This window comes from Musa acuminata, chromosome BXJ2-6 (genome assembly GCF_036884655.1).
Source record: "Musa acuminata AAA Group cultivar baxijiao chromosome BXJ2-6, Cavendish_Baxijiao_AAA, whole genome shotgun sequence".
NCBI lineage: Eukaryota > Viridiplantae > Streptophyta > Magnoliopsida > Zingiberales > Musaceae > Musa > Musa acuminata.
This window is the reverse complement of record NC_088343.1, coordinates 41,324,857-41,345,758: the sequence shown is the minus strand read 5'-3', so window position 1 is coordinate 41,345,758 and position 20,902 is coordinate 41,324,857. Positions and strand designations below refer to the sequence as shown.

The 20,902-nt window shown below is 35.1% G+C and overlaps 2 protein-coding genes and 1 long non-coding RNA gene across 3 annotated transcripts; 2 read left to right on the top strand and 1 right to left on the bottom strand.

Annotated features, from left to right (window-relative positions):
- Positions 1 to 3,644: 3,644 nt before the first annotated feature.
- On the top strand, positions 3,645 to 4,427 carry LOC135613685 (transcription factor ILI5-like). Its single transcript, XM_065110722.1, has 2 exons — positions 3,645 to 3,904; positions 3,999 to 4,427. The coding sequence occupies exons 1-2, from the start codon at positions 3,803 to 3,805 to the stop codon at positions 4,152 to 4,154; spliced, it is 258 nt and encodes an 85-aa protein (XP_064966794.1). The 5' UTR covers positions 3,645 to 3,802; the 3' UTR covers positions 4,155 to 4,427.
- Positions 4,428 to 13,982: 9,555 nt separating this feature from the next.
- On the bottom strand, positions 13,983 to 17,439 carry LOC135615638 (uncharacterized). The gene is made up of 2 exons (XR_010488088.1): positions 14,729 to 17,439; positions 13,983 to 14,578 (listed from the first exon to the last, which is right to left on the bottom strand). It is a non-coding gene; the product is annotated as an uncharacterized LOC135615638 (long non-coding RNA).
- Positions 17,440 to 17,621: 182 nt separating this feature from the next.
- Positions 17,622 to 19,688, top strand: LOC103989506 (putative pentatricopeptide repeat-containing protein At1g09680). The gene has a single exon (XM_009408375.3). The coding sequence runs from the start codon at positions 17,695 to 17,697 to the stop codon at positions 19,510 to 19,512; it is 1,818 nt and encodes a 605-aa protein (XP_009406650.2). The 5' UTR covers positions 17,622 to 17,694; the 3' UTR covers positions 19,513 to 19,688.
- The last annotated feature ends 1,214 nt before the right edge of the window (positions 19,689 to 20,902 follow it).

Here is a 20,902-nt window from a genome sequence, read left to right as displayed (position 1 = left end):
TCTAATGGTAAGAATTATCATGATCAATCAAGAGGTATGAAATCTCTTTTACATAGGAACTTTGATGATGATACTAATAAATTGATTGATTGACCAAAGAACATAATTGATGAGTATCTTAGTGTACTATATATTATAATTTAAAATTTATCCCTATAATGATTAGTGTTCGTATATGGAATGATAGAACATAACTCTAAAATTTAGAGATTTAAAAAAACATTTTTCATAAGATATAACTCTACACATATTTCTATGTCTTTGGTAAGAATTCTCCTGTTTAGATTCCCAAAAAATAAATCATAATTACTCATGTCACATACGTTTAGATTCTCAAAAAATAAATTATAATTACTCATGTCACATCTTAAGAAGTTATAATCGATCATCTTCTACAAAATTAAAGCCAATTTTCCACATACTTAAAAACTAAAATTCATATGGGATCACACGATGATGATGAGAGATCTGTTTGAGATCCCTCATCACGAGGATCATGCACTGAAACATAAATCGGGCAGGGTAGGAATCGCAACAAATGGTGGTATATCGATTAAATCAAATTGGGTGGAGAATAATCGATTAAAAAATTATTAGAATGGAGGATTGGATTTCATTGGTATCTTTTTATACTTAACGATCAAATTGTTAATAATCTATCTAACCCGTTTTACCATTCAATCTTATCTTTTTCCTCGACTTCTCCAGTGGCCTTCTGTCACAGTCACCTTCTCTTCTCTCAACTCTCATTTCTCTCCACTTTTATTGGAGGCTAATCGAGTATTATAAGCATAAAATTATAATATGATATTTTTATATAAAAACATGTAAAGTCATAAACTAAAATTAAATAATAATAAATCAAATATACGATATGTACATTTCGTATATTCAAATGTCACAACTATATCGTAATGAAAGCTAGACTTATTTTCTCGGACAAAGGAAAGATGAGAGTAGATTTATAATCCTCTCATTAACTGGTTAAGTTATTTCGTCCTTAAAAAGTCTTGTTATTTTATAGATGAGAGTAGAGGGTCTAAAATAAGTAATTAGAAGAATTATTTCCATCAATATCATCTCCCAATAAATCTTATCATAATTAATTTTTTTAATTTACTAATAATCATAATCAAAATCTAATCACATCTATAATATATCTTGTCTAATTAGATAGAGCCACAAAATTTAACATTCTCCCATTGATAAGATTAAAAAAAGGTTAATTAAAATAAATAAATAAATAATTTTATTTACTTAATTAGAATTTAAAACTTAAAAAAATTATATGTGCTTATTATTATTTTTAAAATAGACCAATAAATCTAATAAATATAATACCGTATTAGTTTGACTATCAATGTGAGTCAAAGCGGTTATATGCAATTGATCATACTTTCTTCTATGTATCTAATATTATTAGCATTTCGTTCAAAATGACCTAATTAATTTATCTTGTTAAGATAATTTTATTATTACTTTGAACCATAATAATTTTAATCATGTAAATAAAATATTAATTATAATATCCACTCACATTATTATATCTTTTATAAGTTGCTTATAAACTCAACCATAAGAATATATTTGCTTTGTAAAACCTTAATGAATGGATTAATAATTAATGCAATGGAACTAAAATTTTTAATTGACATTAATTATTTTTATAATTTTTAATTATTAAGTATTTTATATCATAATACATATAACTGTTAAAGTATTCGTTATTCTTAAAGAAAAAAATTACTATAATATGTCATAAAGCATATCTAATGGTTTGTCAATTGAGTCTTATTACACTAAGTTCTGAGATAAAATTTCATAATTAAAAAAATTGATTAATAGCGTCAAAAAATATCACAAAATCAGCTTGCAACCTTACTGTTATTTAGGAAATTTACAGAATTAACATATAAAGATGATATATATATATATATATAATGAGCATATAATCCTTATCATCCGGTAACAAACATCAGTTGATATAATTGTATGCATTCAATGATTCAATGAGTAGATATATTAATGAGAACATAAAAAAATCTAAAACAAGCTTCAACAATAAAAAAATTCCATCAATGACAAAATTTCTGTCAAAAGAAACATATTCTAAATGTTCAAAATTAACCAAGCGTTTCATTAAATTATTAGCTTAGAAAGATTAAATGTTTGCCACAAAAAAAAAAAGCTACCAAATCTACTAAATCTTGATTTAAAATTAATTTACAAGAGTCTCAGATGAATTCGGATATATCGGTTTCGAACGATCCAAGTTATATTGATTTTATCCCCCATCGATGCTGTACAAAACGTCAAAAAAAGGCTTTCGACGAAGGCACAATGGGGTAAAGAGACTATCCACTCCGGTGCTTTAACCTATCACGCACCTGCAACAACCAACGTGATGCATTTATGGCCGACATCGACACCAACATTAGCTATCTGCAACGGGACATCACAGAGTCTTGTTTAATCGCCACCACATGAAGCCAGCCACCAGTCCCAAAGCCTTATCTTGCATAAAACCATGGGCGTACATGGGTGAAATCCCTTTATGATGCTGATATTTTAGGTCCATGATCACAACTTGTGGTATCCAATCTTAAGTGTATATAGAAACTCTCGAACATTATTCTAGCCAAGTTGCAACGATCGATGAGCATTTGATATGCTGCATCACCTGCGACATGTCATATCGCCATCTCCACGGCTTTAGCACCGAGGGAAGACATGGACATTCAACCCTATCGACCCCTCGGAGTTGTGTACGCTCGTAAAGCTTTTTACAGGTTGCATAGTACAGGTTTAATCTGGAGAAGACAGTGGTACCCAATTGTTCGTCCCTTGCTTCACGTGAAGTGGCGCCATCACGCTTAGGTGAACGCCCTTCTCGTCAGCCGCTTTTTCTGCGTCCTCGTCTGTGCCGTATGCATGCATGCAGTTTATGTTCAACGCAGCCGCGAGACAATCACATGTGGGTGACAACGAGGAGTGAGCAGCCTAAGCACGCAATGCGAGTGCGCCTTTCGCAATCATGTCCGACGGAGACGTCGAGTTTGGTGTGCTCCTCCTCCGCTTCTTTCTTTGATCGATCGATCGCTTTCATTTTATTCACTCATTCTCCACTACATACGCATTGGTGAATAATGGTCGGCTGTTGTTTTCCAATCACACAACACATTAACTTGCCAAAAACACAACAATGGAAAATAATGGTTGTGTACTTACTAATGCAACACGCAAGAGTTGAAATGAGCACAACACTCCTCCTTCGATCTTGTAAACATGGAGTCCCGCAGAATGACGCCCAACCCAGTGGGCAACCATCGCTGCCACTTGAAATGAGCCCATGTGCGTGACTACAGAGAATCCATCACGCACGCGGTGAGCCACTTGAAATCAGCCAGTTGCACCCCTGACTGCTTAATTAATGCAGACGACCGCAGGGGGGCTCCTTCGTTTATTGGCCATATGCTGCAATCTAATCTTTTCACCTTCAACCTTGTAAAAAGCGATGGAATGTGACAGACGCGAACATGAAAAACACATCACATCATTGTATTTTGCGTCCCACTCAATTCATTATTGCAAGGGTAAATGATCAATTTGAATCCATGATCCAAGTCTTTACAGGAACTGTCGAGAGAGAGAGAGAGAGATTTGGGCCTCCCAACGCCAGTGCGGAGCTCTTCAGCTCTATTTCACAGTGAAAGGAGTGGGTGTCACTTGACCACCTCACACAAAGTTCTCACACTCTCCCTTGCTTGTTTCTCTCACCCCGATCTCGCTTCGCCTTCCACCGATGTCTGGCAGAAGGTCCAGGATCTCAGAGGAGGAGATCAAGGAGCTAATCTCGAAGCTCCGATTTCTTCTTCCCGAAACCCGCCGTCAAGGCGGAAGCAGAGTAAGTTTACTGAACCGCCGTGATCGCTGCATGCTACAGATAAAGCTTTCAACATGAAGTTTAGACTTGCATGCAATGCATGACTGATGTGCAGGCTTCAGCTGCAAAACTACTACAGGAGACATGCAACTACATCGAGAGCCTGCACCGGGACGTCGACAATCTTAGCGACCGCCTGACGGAGCTGATGGCGACCATGGACATCAGCAGCGCGCAGGCTGAGATCGTGCGGAGTCTCCTCCGCTCCTGAGCCGAGTTAGGCACTTTGCTTCATCGACTTATAGCTACGGAAGGACAAGGTTTATCTCTCTCTCTCTCTCTATATATATATATAGGAGGAGCTCTTAGGACGACTAGTTATGGTACTGCCTGTTTTCTTCCTTGCTCATCTACATTTGTCTTTGAGGTCATCATTCCAGTGTTTACTAACAATAATGTCCATTCCATATATATGATGCAAGAATAATATATGATGTGAGAAACAAGGTTTTAGTTAAAGATCCATTTCCATTATAACCTGTTGTGCAATAGGCAATCAATCCTCAGGCTTGCTTTTAAACTTATCAGCATTTTTGTGGATAATCATCAAGAAAATATATTATTGATTATGATGGGAAAACATGTGTAAGGTAGAATTTGATCTCAAGATTTTACTTTTGAGTTAATCACAGTATACATGCCACCTCTATTTTGGATATAAAAATCATTTACGATGAGGATTTGAATCTTCAGTCTCAAATTTTTTGTAGGATGAGGATCTAAACGTTTAACATAGAACAATTAATTGGTCCGATAAGGAGTTTAAAGACCATTCCTCTCTCATAGCCATCTTGAGAATGATAATTTTAGGTGAGAGATAGTATCATATAATTAATGGTTGGATGGTTGGTAGAATATTATTCTCTATTAATTAATATTATCTAATATGTATTCTTTCTCGGTGTAACAGTTACACTATGTTATCGAGACAGTGAGCAGCTATATGACGCTTACTAAGTGTTTATTAACTCAGTATTGTTAGATTTCGAATGTACAAAATAAAAATAGGAGAGACGAAGATGAGAGACCTTTATTACTCAAAAGCTTAATTCAATCAGGTGTTGCCTCTTTCTATCACGTCTACATCATCCCTCATGTCTCCGTTTGAGACGATTGCTTCCTCTCTCCTCTCTATTCTCACGAGCATAAGGTCCTGTTTCTAAGCCTAAATTAATATTCTTTTCTACTTCTAATCGAACAGACGCTTTTAATCCAACTCAAAATTTGAATTCTAATCTAATCCTAATCCTAATCAAATTTAAATTGCATTTCTAATAATCATTATAGATGATATAGTTTATTGGCTTCATGTGGTCGATAAGCGACACATTGGCAGAAGATGGTGTGTCTTCCAAAGCATTCTATAGCTAAGTGACTACGGGAAATCGTAGGACCAAAAGTACCTGATGACTTATATGATCGACGTAAATCTCACCGTTCGATCGGTGGTCATGTCGATGATAACCACAGCGAAGAAGAGTCCCAAGAAACTGAAAAATAATAATCAATAAAAAATATAAAAGATTAAAACGTGAAAAAAATATAAATAAAATATTATCGATTAAAAGGAAAATGATTCTACATCTCTGTTCTTTCAGAGTTAGAAACCGCATATTTGTCCTTATATATTTATATTAAGATTATATATGTCATATCCCTCGCATTAACCTCCTGAGAACTTACTTGAACCATAATTAACTGTAGTTAATATTAGACTATTCGAGTTGAAAATATATTCATGTACTTAGGATATCCCTATTTTTATAATAATAATTAGATCTTAAAATATATTAATATCATTTAACATAGATTAATCATCTTTGACGAGGAGACATAAGATACATTTAGGAACACATTTGCATTGAGGACCGAATGCATATGTCAAATATAAATTAATATTTAGTAAATTTTTTTAAAAAAATCATATCTAATTTGGATATTATATTGAAAATGTTCAAATGCTGATGCTACCTCATGGTATTATTAGCATTTATGCTAATATAAATTTTTAAATTCCAAAAGTACCTTATGACTTTATCTAAAATTATAAAAAATAATTTAGTGATAAATCAACATGATTTATATTTTCTATAAATTAAAATTTATTTATTTATTTATTTTATATGAATATATTTATTTATTATATATTTAGATCATACACAAATTTTATAAGATTATTATTTACTTATTAATTTCAATCAATATATATATGTATTTATTTTTGAATAAATGTTAAAAAATATTAGAAGGGTACAACATTTATGTCAATACATATTTAAAATATAATTCTTATCTATTATTTACCAAGCACTCAGTATTCTACAACTACATATTTCTTTAAATATTTTTTAATTATATATTAAAATATAAATATATTTCCAAACACGTATAGTCTGTGATACAATATGTTGGGATCTCCTTGGAGTTAAGTTTGTTCATTTTTCATTATAAAAAAAATCAAAAATAACAACATCAAGTTAATATCCATGACCACTTTTAATGTGAATCATTTTAAAAATCTTTTCACTTTCAATTTGTCTACAAATTTGATAAAAAAAATTATATTTTTATTCTTCAACAAGTGAAACATCAATAAAAGCCATGAATTATTATCAATGTCAATGTGACAAAATATTGTTTTACTATTGTCATCAAAGGTCATACAACCATGTTCTTTAACTAGCTGGAAATACAACCATGTTGTTTAACAAGCTGGAAGCAAACAAAAAAATATATGTATGCAATTTTACTTTAAATATATTTTATAAAATAAAAATCTATTTTATAAATAAAAATACATTACACTTTAAATATATTTATAAAAATAAAAAATACATTTCATGTCATTAAATTTTAAATCTAGGATGGTTACTTTGGAATCAAAAACAAATTTTGCATTCAAATCAACATTCTTAAGAAGAACAAGCATAGTGATCATTTTTACCCCCAAAAACACACTTCTTTGGGTAAAAGGTGAGTGAGTGTAAAATCAATTCATTCACAAATTTTATTATCCGATGAAAAAGAGTTATCTTGTAAAATCAATTCTCTCTTTATTTTAAATTTTTTAATGTTTGTAGCACAAATTTATTTTCCTTTCTAAGTGAGTTTATTAATTCATCAAGTTAGTTGAGTCTTCTAACCTTGCAATTATATCAAGTAGATATTTATTTACGATGAATTTTGATGTAATTCTTTCTTAAGTTCAAGATTTGATACTTTTAGCTCCTTTATAGTTATTTAACATACTATATGATGATGATCTACACTTACCATGCTCTAATATTAGTTCATCATGATGAACACTTAAGTATCAAGATTATTTTTATGTGACACATAATATTTTATTAGTTAACCATAATTTCTATTTTTTTTTCTGATTCATGAAAGACTTCATGTATAGGGTAAGGAAATTTGATAGCATTGATCGTTCATCCTATATTATCTTGAATGGTCTTTTTTTTTTCTGTTTGAGATATAAACTTCTTTCCTTTCTTGGGTAAGCTTTTTTTTTCCTCTACCTCTAGATAGAAAATGGTATTTTCTGTAGGATATTAATCCTAATTTCGAGAGAATCATAATCGATACTAATTGTTTGTTAAGATCATAATGATATTAAGAGTGGATAAATTATAAATTTAATATACGTATACTGAGATCAGTGTTTATCTACCACTAGTTAAATAGTTTAACATTAATTAAATTTATAACAAATTCTATTGTAACTAATGGGATTACAATATGAAATGGTTATATTATTTATTTTTTTCTGAATATTATTTCTTGTAGGTGATGTGAACTTTGGTTAGTTCATTTTGAAAACACAATTTTGATGTGAAATAAGAATTCGTATCAAGAAATGCATAAAGGCATATGATGTGCTGAATTGAACTACTTACATAGGGAGTTAGACATAAAAATATATATAAGGGCATGTGGACTTAAGCTATCCGAAAGAGAATATTAGATATAGAAGATATGTGAAATGTTAATGCATGTTCATTGAACTACATATGTAAAGAATATTGGAAATAGGAGAAGTAGTAAGTTTTGAGACGTGCTGATTTGAACTTTTCATGTAGAAAGAGTTTCAATCGTGCACGAAAATTCAGTGCTGTTCAAAAGAACTTGTTGTGGCTATCTTGAAGTATCAATCATAAGGAGAAGTTGTAGCTCTTTGGAAGACATGAGATCTCAAACATCGTGATTGGACATTCAGTAAACTGGAAATGTTACTACTACCTATTGACTTGGTAATTTGACGATGAATAATTAAATTATTGAGTTTCTTGCTCTAATCCTTTTGTTGAGTAAATATGAGATAAATTGAGTTGATTTTCTTTTTCTTAAAAAAAAAAAACTATCTTGACTCATTTAAAAGAAGTGCAGATAAATCGACAAACGAGATTGTGAAGGAAGAAGCTATAATTAGACTGCATAGGGTCGAAAGATTGAAACTTCCAAGATTGTGGTGGTATCACTTATTAACTGCAGACCGCATAAGACACATTATATTGGGTGTGATCTCTTTTTTGAGTTATAAATTTTTTTTTTTTTATAGTTTGTGAATAGTAAAGTATATCAAATTACAATCGAAGAGTTTAAGATTCTCGAAGAAAGATGATTTGATGACATTAAATTATCAAGAATCACAATTATAGTGCTTACATATCTCTTTTCTCTCTCTTCTCTTACTTGATGTATGATCGATTATTTTATTTACAAAAAAAATTTATCCTCATCTTAGTGATCCCAACAAATTAAATGGGTAGGAAGACATTCAAATATTAGAGTTTGATTACGAATATATTAGTCAACTTAGATTTATCGTAACATCGTAAGTTCGAATCTCGTCTGTACTATTTATCTTTCGTAAAAAAAAATATATTTATAATCGGAACTTAGTGATTGCCTTTCTCGTGTGCATCGCAAGTCGATCGTAGCTCATTATAATCCAATTAATTTCATTATAGCACAACTAAGAAGCCCTTTTCGGTATGTTGTGTGGGGTTCAGTCGTTGCATTTGGTCCTTTTGTTCAGTATATCCATAAACTTTGGCAAATGTTCCAACATTAGCACACACACAACTCAAATTAATACGCCAAGGAAGAACGACTGCAACTGTTCATAACAACAAATAACTCGCCGGCAGCAGCAGGTGCAGCGTAGACGGAAAAGAGCAAGTCTAAGCATGGGATAAAGACTAATCTATTCTGATGGCCTCTTTCGGCAAGCAAGCAAGCAAAGGCTTTCTAGCTTCTTCTTCCTTCGTCCTTCTTCAAACTCTGCTTTCCTCATGTCAGCCTCAGTATCCGTCCAAGACTAGACAATACAAGACCCGATGACACCTCTTAGATAAAGGGGTGCCACAGCAGCTGCCCAGCCATTCCCCTTGCTTTTGAATTCCAAGAACATGTGCATGGTTTGAACAGTTTTTGCAGCTCCTTTCATGATTGGCCTCATAGTGCGTTTTCTGGTAGGCCGGCCATAATTCGACGCTGTCCCAATCTCACCAGCTATCACCAGTTGGGCATCTCATCACCCAAATTTAATAGCCACTTCCTTACCACGATGCGGCTTTCTTCTTACCTTGTGATCTCAGCTGACGACGTTCGGTCGTTCACCCTATCATATCGAGCTTCTGTAACGTACGTACATGCATACCAAGTGTGAAATATGGAGAGCCAGGCGACTTGATGAACTGTACTGTGCATGTCAGTCGTGGGTTACCACTGATTCGATCCTAGCAACAGCGGAACTTGGAACATCGAGTTACCTGTCTTGGAAGTAATGCTCTAGATAACATATAAGCGTCACCCAGCAAATAACATGGGCAGGACTGTGTGCGGGAAGGTAAACCAAACTAAATGTTCCCTACAAAACCAGTTGGTGGCTTGAATGGATCCGAACGCCACACACGCATCTCCAGACTAAACGTTGGGCTGAAAAGACAAAATAAATGATGAAGAGAAAGGAACGTGGGGCTGCATATTTACGTCTCCAGACAGCCGTCGTTGCTAAGCCTTCTTTCGAAGCCTCGGCCTTAATAGCATATCCTTAGCTGTTCATGCCTTTGCACGACCAATCAAAGTGGGGGCGTTCAAAAGGTGTCTCCCTACCTGTGTAGGGGTTTTCCCTGATGGTCCAAGAATTGTTTCCTTTCGCCCGGATGAGGTGGAATTGGTTGGACCATCAATTCTGCCGACCCCTTCGGTCTTATGCTCAACCATGGCCATGAATGAAGGTCATGTGCACCTTACCCCAAGAGTTGGAAGCATTAGGCTTAGGAGGAAAAGAAATTGGGATTATATATATGTATATATGTATGTATATATATATTCAAGGTAGGTAAGGAGATCTGTCCACTGGAACAAATCTACAAAGCTCAGCTTCTTCTAGCTTCCAAGTAGAAAGAAAGCGGCATCACAGCCTTGTTCACGAGTATGCAGCTGCCCTAGTTGGAGCAGAAACCAAAACCACTCGATCGGAAAGTTATCTGAGCTTGACGGAACTTGACATGAAGAGGCACCTCCTAGTATTGCGAAGATACGAACCGGTGGTGCGCATCCATGGCGGCCGGGCAGAATTCTCTAGGAGAAAGTGTGTGAAGTATGCGGAGTGCCGAAAGAACCATGCGGCGAGCGTCGGAGGATACGCCATCGACGGCTGCTGCGAGTTCATTGCCGACGGAGAAGAGGGGACGCCGGGGGCGTTGAAGTGCGCAGCATGCGGATGCCACCGAAGCTTTCACCGAAGGGTGCAAGACGCGGAGGGCGAATGCGAGTGCGCACTTCACAGACCGTAATGAGGCAGCAGTAAGAATGCGGAGGCGAGACAGATGCCTTTTGCCTTTGGTCAAACAATTTCATGCCCTTCCTTTCCGTTTATTTATTTGAGATCGTCGTGTTCCCGTATTTTCTATCTCTTCTTGATTATTGACTGCATATATATCTGTGTGTTGTTCTCGTAACGTATCTAATTTAAGCCAAAATAAAATTGTCATTTTTTTTCCTTTACTTTGTGCACGGATTGTTCTTATCTCAGAATGTGTTCTTATGGATCGAGTGAGTGCAGTTGACTCTGAATGTTGGCTACCGTGAATAAGAAGAAGAAGAAGAAGAAGAAGAAGAAGAAGAAGAAGAAGAAGAAGAAGAAGAAGAAGTGAGACAAAAAACACATTGTTGATATACCTATGTAATTAGAATTTGATCTCCTTTAGAGGTTGCATTTCTCTTGCTTCGTCTTTGGGTAGGTGTAGCTTCCCCTCCACTTTCAATTTAATGCACAAGCGCTACAGGTCATGTAGAGAAGGAATTCAGAAATGTAGATCTAGAGAATAACATTTTTCTTTTCTTCGATGCCAACACAAGAGATGATTGATGTGTGAAGATAAACTAAATTATCGATACTAGAATTGCAGGTAGAAGAGAGTCTCTTCCCTGTATTATGTGTTGCAAAATTGGATAACCTTTTGATAGAATTACTCTCTGAAGGTGTTCTCTCCATTGCTCAGATGAGACAGAGAAAATGCATCCTTGTACAAAGTGCATTTACACAAGTCATAGGTGTTCTCCATTGCTTAGTGAGATGATAGTCAATAAGGAGTAAAATCCAAGAGCACAAAAAGTCAATGCTTATGGCTCTTAGAGGTTACAAAACTAGGGTGCATGGCCATGAACGATCGATGTAGAGGTTGCATTAATTTCTTGTCCGGTGTCGCCCTATGATTGACTGACGGGGGAAGCCTTTTTGCAAGGACTCCATCAACTCCTATGATTAGTAATGATTTCATTCTTTTTCTTTCTTCGCTTTTCAGTAACTCTCTTCCATAAACCCATTAGATTCTATCAGTATTTTACCTAATTTTCTTTGAACATTTTAAATGGCTCAATAGTCGAATCTGTTGGGTCTTAACATTTTCTTGCTCTTTTCATTGTATCTGTTGGGCCTTCGAGTACAGCCAGATAGACAAGGAGGTGCCCATTAGGCTCTAATGAAGAGAGACCTCAAGCTCATTTCCAAGTAATAAATATATTTTTATTTGCCTATACTATTTTTGATTCTGGAATACCAAGAGACTTTGCTAAGGCTCAGTAATTATGATGACAAGAGGGATAATCCCAGTTGTTGATGGGATAAGGATCTTAATAAAATGCATATGAAGAGTGAAATTTTACTTAGTTTTCTTGATTCATTCATTTAATTTTGTTGTTATATCTTAATCGGATATGTTATTTTGAAATTATGTTCCTTCCATTTTCTTTGTGCTACCTTACTATCAATTAGGTAATATATATTTACTAATTAAATAACTATTTTTAAAAAAAATATATTATTGAATGAGATATCAAACCTTCAATCTTTCATAAGTGAATCTTGAACACCACCATCGAACTATTATTTTTGATATAAGACTTGTCCATTGAGGTTTGGCACTTGGCAAGTTCATATGTGGATCTAATAAATAGCCATTGAACCAACGTTAGGTGCAATTGAATGAGGTTCTAATCCAAAAGCTTTGATAAATGGGTTTAGAATATCATCATTAAATTAATATTTTATATAAAAAATTTGTTGGACAATATTTTAAACTCTCAACCTTGTCCACGTACTCTTCTACGGAATTATCATTTTATATGTAAAATTTATTTGAGGAGACTTCGAACCCTTAACTTTTAATACATGACTCTAACATATCATCATCAAATCAATATTTTATGTGTAACATTTATCGGATGAAATTTGTAAGTTTGACACATTGTTGCTAGACTAATATGTTAAGTATAAATTTATCATTATCATCAATCTATCATTTTATATTTAAAATATATTGAATGAAGATTTAGAATTCTCAACCTTAGAAAATATAGTATACCACTACAAGATTGATATTTTAGGTATAAATTATCATACGAAGTTTTGAACTTTTGGTCTAGCACACCACCACTAAACCAAAACTTTTGGTGTAAAATATGTGGGATGATATCTTAAGGCTTCAAATTTTAGCAAATGAATCTAGTAAACCATCATGAAATTAATATTTTATATGTAAAATTTATCAAATAAAGATTTCTGTTAGAAAAGAGATAGAAAAGTAATTATTAAAGATCATATGTCCCTATCCTATTTATACAAGTTAGGAGAGAGGATTTCCCTAAATAGAGGATTTTCCTCTATAGAGTAGAGAGATATCATCGTATAGTTAAGGAAATCTTATCGGTTATCAATTTTGATTATCAAACATTTAATAAGTGATTTTGATATACTATCAACTTTCGTTCTTTAGTAAATGAATTTGATACAAGATCATCAAACTAAGTTTTAGGTATAAATTTTAAAGATCCGTTTTGAATCCTTAACCCTTAGTAAATGTATTCGAAACACTATGATCGAACAAATATCTAAAATTTTAAGCACAGTCGTACAATCGGAGGGGAGCTTCCTGTAACATTCATACTGTAATTTCAATTAGATTTTAGGTGGCTTTTACTCTAGACAGTGATGGATCTTATCGGTCTAATAATTGTGAGTATTCTGGACTTTGACCTCTCGATCAAGGGTATGCAGGGCAACACTGAGGTTGCTGGTTGCAGTAGCTACAGAGCTTCGTCCTCCATTCAAGCAAAATATGGCACCATCTTGGAGGGTCCGAACTCTTAAGTTTGCCAGACAGGAAGGAGTCTCACGAAGGTGCCTTGGTTTCACAAAGACATTATTTCAGATATTTTTGAGCAATCCATGTTAATCTTTAGACCAATGTTTCTTAATAGGTGATTGTAATATTTGGAAAGGTACTTCTTGCAGTGAACTACCCTCAGACCTTGTTTTGAATCATATCTTGAATAGATACTTCTTTTCCTTGTTTTCAGAAAACAATTTCATACTCATGATTTAGATTCTTTACAATAAGATATAAAATTAAGGCATTTAAGCTCTTAGGTTGAACCTTTTAGAGGAAGTTCTAACATGGCAAAATGTGAGATAATCCTCTTCAATTTTCACCCATTTAATGTATTAAATTGTATTCGGAGCATTCAATTATGGTAAATAATGCAGAGATATATTAATGCAGAGATACATAGTTAAGAATGTAACAAAGAGTAGCACCATTCTGTACATTCTACACATTTGTAATCCATTTGATGCAAGATTAAATGGCATCAATAAATCTCATCTTACATTATAGAAATCTCATCTCACCAAGTAATTATAGAAATCAAGCTACAATTTACTATACTACATCTCTTGAATCCCCAAAGCTCGAATAGCTTCGGCTGATCACAATTCAATCAGGAACCTAAAGCTGTAACACCATTAGTTGATTCTATCACAACCATAAAGAAGAAGAGAAATTAGAAGGAAATGAGCCAGTGAGCTATGCTGAATCGAACACATTTATAGCACGCAAGTCTCAGAAAAATAAAATAAACAGACATAAGATTAAACTCAAACAAACAAAGACAAATGCGGTCCAACATGATGCAGAAGTACCACTTGTTAAGATTCTTCGTAGGCAGAGATGCAGACCATGATTCGGGCGTTTGGAAGATTCTTGTTCCATGTTTTTATTGCACCCTTCATCCTCTTCTTCCCTTTTGTTTGTTCTTCTGAAGTCTATCAGAAGTATCTAATACCTGACTCAGTGGTTATGGAGCATGTTCTTAACAAGACTTCATCAGGTAGCAGTAGAGATAAAGATACTAGTAGTAAGTTTCTGAAACACTGTAATTAAACCTCAAAATTTCCTTTTCTTTATTTATATTTAACAAATTAATTTTGTTTACCTAAGTCATCAAAATCTTTGTTGGTGCCTCAACTATCGACATTACTGTTTGATTAATCCATGCTATACTCCTCTGCCATACACATGCAAAAGGAAGTCAATCAGACTTTATTATAAGGGCAGAATGTTTTGCATGTATATGATTCAGTGGATAAGGAGAGGCATATGCGGTTGCACTGGAATCATGAGAATATTACTGTTAAATTAAAAGCTTAAATGACTTTTGTAAATTTTTAAGGTGATTTCAATGCAAAATTAGTTGAAATTGTGCTACATTGGGTGGATTTTATCATTTAGCCCCAAATTTCATAGATTTTTAGGTCAAATAATCCATTTTTAGAAAGCTTTAGAATGAATTTGGGATAAAAAAAAACTCCTCGACATTGAATTAAATTGTTTCTTAATGGGGTTATAATAATTTCAGCAAACATTGGGAATAAGTGTGACTCAATTCAAAACCAATATAACGAAGGTCATTTGATGCCAAAAATACCTATAGTATGAACCCTTAGGAATCTAGATTTAAGAGTTAAAAAAAATTGAATAATAGATTGCATTTTACGGTGATTTCAGCACATTAAAAGCTGAAATTATGCAAAATTAAGGGTCTTTTATTATTTAACCCCTAATTTAATGGATTTCAAGGTCATAAAACCCTTATATATATTAATAAAAAGATTTAGAATGAATCTGGATAAGAGAAACTCGAGTTTCATTGATTTTACTTTAATTGAAGTTATTAAATGTATATTCAAAATCATTATAATTTAGTTCATTTAAAAATAAAATTAAATAAACAGGTTGGACTACATTAATTTTGAATAAGGTCACACTGGTATTTGCCCCTCTTAAGAATCGGTATAACCTCTTTTAAAATCCACGTAATTTGGGTCATTTGAAGCAAAGAAATACCTTAAAAAGATATAAAAGTTTAGGAAGTTGGTTCCAAATTGAGATTTAAGAGTTTTGAGAATTATTTTAAACCTTAAAATGATATTTTGAAGAAGAAGTCAGCATATTGTAAGATGAAATTGTGACAGGATCTTTTATCATTTAGCCTATAATTTCATTGATTTGAATGTCAAAAAAGCCTTTCATATATTTTTAGAAAGTTTGGAAGGAATTTTGATTAAAAAAAGAAACTTTTTGACCGTTGAGTTACACTGATTACAGTGCCTACCGAGAATCGAGGTAACATCATTTAAAAAAAAAAAACTTGTGAAGCTACTATCATTTGAAGCCAAAAAATACCTAAGATGGACTAAAATTCTAGGAATTTAGTTGTCGATTGAGGTCTAAGAGTTTTGAAAAAAAAATTTAGTCATAGATACATTTTACAATGTTTTCGACATATTCAAAATGGAAATTTTGCCAAATTGGGTCTTTTATCATTTAGCCCCCAATTCCATGTATTTGAAGGTTAAAAAACTCTTATGTAAAATTTATCGAAAGTTTTAGAGTCAATTCGCATGAAAAATCCTTTTAAGGTTGAGTTACATTTATTCTGAATAAGGCTATAAATTTGGCCCATATTAAGAATGTGTCTAAGCCCTCTTACTATTCATGTATCTCAAGTCATTTGAAGTAAAAAATATCTAAAATGATATGAAATTCCAGAAAAATAGTTCTGAAATGATATTTGAGAATTTTCTGAATCTTTAAATGGTGTTTTAAGATAATTTCAGCAAATTATAAGCTGAAATTATGCTAAATTGGGCAGTATTTGATATTTTAAAGGTCAAACAACCCTCCTATATATTTATAGAAAATTATCAAACGAATGAGATTACACTAAATTCTCATTTGGGGCAAAATCAGTATAGTCCCATTCAATAGGGGCTAATTTGCTGACAAAGTAGCTAAGAACCTACTTATGTTTAATTCTCTTTTTTTCTCCTTTCTGTCCTTTCTATGCGTACAATAAGCATGAGCTATCAATCATACATGAAACACTAATTAACATAAAACTCACATATGAATATAATTCATACAAGGAACTTATAACCTCAATAATTTATTAGAATATATGGGTTGAAATCAACATATTTTACCAATTTAAAGAATTATAAAATTCTTAAAATTAACAAAATTCATTTCTCATCAGAAATTTTATTGGGTCTATATCAAATTGTGCAGTAAAGAATGCATTTTCCATCAGAAAATAAATATAAAATGCTCGATAATATGATCTCAGTGACTCGCAGCCTAAAATATATTTAGTTTGCTCAAACTCCAAATCCAACTAACTCTAGTCCCAGTGCCAATATGATGGACGGAAATAATGGAGCTTCAAAGTTATAAGACCACAGGTAGCAATTCGAACATGCAAAACCTTTGTTCTACTGGGAAGCGAGGCTTGGAAATAATATCAATACAATCAACATTCATATAATAGTTTTAACTTGCAGCAACTAAAAAGATGGGATCTATGACCTAATGGATCTGTACATCAAACCTTTTAAATGAAATATATTTAGACACAACGTACCTTTCACAGGCACGAAGAAAAATGCTGAATGTTAGGGCTTTGGCGAAGCCCCGACGACTCTTCGAGTGTAAGGGAGACGAGACAGTGGCAAAATTGAGGAACGCGCAGGCGAGAAGCCTAGGGCTTTGGCGAAGTTGAGAAGGTTGGGGCTTTGCTGGAGTCGACAAGCTTGAGAGCTTCGGAAAAGTCGCGATGACCGGTCGTCAGGAGTGAACCTGGTTAGGTCTGATCGACTCAAACGAACCGGTTTAAAGTCACTTCCATGTGAACCGAGCCGAAGTCTTTGCGATGGTTAAGGGTATTTTGGTGTTATTGGAAAAGCTGGGATACTCGGGAATAATTAAAAATGACGGCTCCACCGAAAACAGAGTGACGAGGCATTATATAGGGAAGTCGCCTTTGCTCAGGTAATCACCGGTTTAGCATGTCTCTTTGCCACTTCCGCTCCCCTCTTGTTCTTCTTCTTCTTCTTCGGAACCATGCAAGCTTTGGTAACGAGAAGAAAGCCATCACTTCCCCTGCATCCTCCGGTCTCTCCTCTCTTTCATCCTTTTTTGGGGCATCTTAATTATTCCTCCTCTTCCCATTCGCCTCCATGGTATTCACCGCCGCCTCAAACCCCGCAAGCGGACCCTCTCCTCCTCACCATCTCCCACGCCGTCCTCGACTCCGCCACTACCTCTCTCGATGCCTCCCTGAAGCCCCTCTTACCCTCCATTAATCCATCCCTCTTTGTCTCCCTACTTACCCTCAATCCCCTCTCCCTCCCACCGTCCTCCCTGCTTGACTTCTTCCACTGGCTCTCCGCCCGCCCCACCTTTCGTCACACCCCCCTCTCCTACCTCGCCATGGCCGCCTTCCTCCTCCGGCATCGCCTCCCATCCGCGGCCCTCCCCCTCCTCCACCTTCTCGTCGCCCGCCGCGGCCACCACTCGGCTCCCGCCCTCTTCTCCGCTGCCCTCCAGGCCGTCACCCCCGCCCCGCTCCAGTCCTCCCTCGTCGGCGCCCTTGCCGTCGAGTACGCCCGCGTTGGCCACGTCTCTGACGCTATCCAGTGTCTCCGCCTCTCCCACAGGCACGCCCTTCCGCTGCCGCTCGACTCGTGCTCTCGCCTCCTCGACCACCTCCTCAAGTCCAACTCCCCTGCTGCCGCCTGGGCTTTCTACTCCGAGATTCTTGCTGCCGGATTCCCACCCAGAGTGACAACGTTCAACGTGTTGATGCACTCCTTCTGCAAGGAAGGTAAGATCAAGCAAGCAAAGTCGATTTTTAATGAGATCACTAAGCATGGATCTTGTCCCACGGTGGTGAGCTTCAACACCCTCATCAATGGTTACTGCAAAGTCGGGAACCTGGAGGCAGGATTCGAGTTAAAAGGTCGAATGCTCGATGTGGGTCTTGTTCCTGACGTTTTCACATACAGCGTCTTGATTAGAGGATTGTGCAAAGCGGGACGATTGGATGATGCCAACGAGTTATTCGATGAAATGTGCTCTAAAGGGTTGGTCCCAAATGCTGTTACCTTTACTACATTGATTGATGGGCACTGTAAGGAGGGAAAGATTGAGGATGCCATGGAGATTTATAAAGAAATGTTGAAGAGAAGTGTTAGACCTGATGTGATCACGTTAAATGCTACTGTGAATGTCCTTTGCAAGTCTGGAGATTTGGGAGAGGCAAATCGGGTTGTGGAGGAGATGAGACATAGTGGATTGCTGCCTGATAAAGTGACTTACACCACTCTGATTGATGGCTGTTGCAAGGAGGGTGATCTTAAGATGGCGATCGAGATTAAGAAGAGAATGGCAGTTGAAGGGATCGAGTTGGATGAAGTGACATACACAACACTTATCGCTGGGTTGAGTAGAGAAGGTTGGGTAGCCGATGCAAACACGACTCTGCATGAGATGGTAAGAGCTGGCCTCTTACCAGACGTGGCAACCTACACTATGGTGATCGATGCATTTTGTAGGAAGGGAGATGTAAAGATGGGTTTTAAGTTGTTAAAGGAGATGCAAAGTAAGGGTCACAAGCCAGGAGTTGTCACATACAATGTGATCATGAATGGTCTCTGCAAGCTTGGACAAACGAAGAATGCAAACATGCTCCTAAATGCCATGATTAATGTGGGAGTTGCTCCAGACGATATTACCTATAATATTTTATTGGATGGGCATTGCAAGCATGGCAACATTGAAGACCACAAGGAATTAAAAGGTGAAAAGGGAATGATATTGGATTTTGCATCTTATTCTTCATTGATCAATGAATTAGTTAAAAGGCCTAAGAACCACTAAAACATATGCATAGGCCTGATGAGATGTATTATTATCTTGTTTATTAGACGTCCTCTTTGAGGCTCACAAAATTGTAGATGAATTGGGGCCATTTAGTACTTTCGAAAGATTGTCTTTATGGTGTGTGGATAATTTTGTTGACTATGTTGGATCTGTGAATCTCATTTTGTCATCAATTAATGTGCTGTTGGATGTTATATTACCATGATATGAGGTTATTACCTTTTCTTGAAAGAAGAACATTGCTTCTCGGTCAAATGATTGCAGACTGCCTCTAGGAGTTACTCGGGGCTCTCAATGGAAGCCTCCAATACAATTCCACCTACGGCCACAACGAGCAACACTGTTAAGGAGGATGGTAGGCTGCTGGTGAACCTCTCAGAGGGATAACCTCCCATGCTGCATTTGTTGGCCTATGACTTCCACGAGTGTCCTCTGGCAAACTCTCAGCGACTACACTGGCCTCAAGCACACAGTCCCAACAAGACTGGAGATCTGAATTGTTAGCATCCAAGGTGCCCTCTCCATGAAGCACCTTGCCTGAAAGGCAAGCGTCACTGCAGTGAAACTCCAAACGCCAACTGCAACTCCAAACTCCAAAGAAAGAAGGTTGGGGTGAACAGGAAAGCTCGACTAGGACCCTATGTATATACGGTTTGATGAATGTTTCAAAGGTACACACCTTATTAACTTGCACTTTGATACATGAAGGGGAGGTGGTCGGAGCCAAAGGAGAACAAGCAACTTGATGGGTCGAAGTATCATAACATCATTGTGATGATCCAAGAGGATGTGAAGAGTTCTGGATTGCTATCTTGGAACAACATGGGTCTTAACGACCATGCAAAACTATTCTTCGTATGTTTTTATTTTTTTATTATATTATAGTTAGATTTAAGTATAAAAAAATATTATATTCGGTTTTGTGTTTGCTTGTATGAGCATCATCAAAAGGATGACAAACAAATATTTTGAAATACACATATATCTTCATTCATATACACATCTCTCTTCATGACATTCATTCAAAGATTAGACATATGTTTTTAATCTAAAAATCTTACTCTAGAAGGAAGATATATGACCTCATTCAATTATGCCTAAGACTTAATTCGTCTTGATATTGGAAGTCTTTTTGATGTCGTTTGATTCTTGTATATACTACATATAATTTATACAATATACATAATATATAATACAAATATAAGATTCATAAATAACATACATAATATATTATAATACATATTATTTGTAACATATATGATTTATAATATATAAATATTAAATATTGTATGCTATGTATTATATAATATATATTTATAATTTCATGATATATTATATATTAATTTATGATATATAATATATAATATATAATACTATATATATTCTA

Excerpts from the sequence above, each read along its gene's own strand:
- LOC135613685 (XM_065110722.1), top strand. The coding sequence starts at position 3,803 with ATGTCTGGCAGAAGGTCCAGGATCTCAGAGGAGGAGATCAAGGAGCTA. Across the intron at positions 3,905-3,998 it reads GCCGTCAAGGCGGAAGCAGA|GCTTCAGCTGCAAAACTACT; the intron begins GTAAGTTTACTG and ends ACTGATGTGCAG.
- LOC103989506 (XM_009408375.3), top strand. The coding sequence starts at position 17,695 with ATGCAAGCTTTGGTAACGAGAAGAAAGCCATCACTTCCCCTGCATCCT.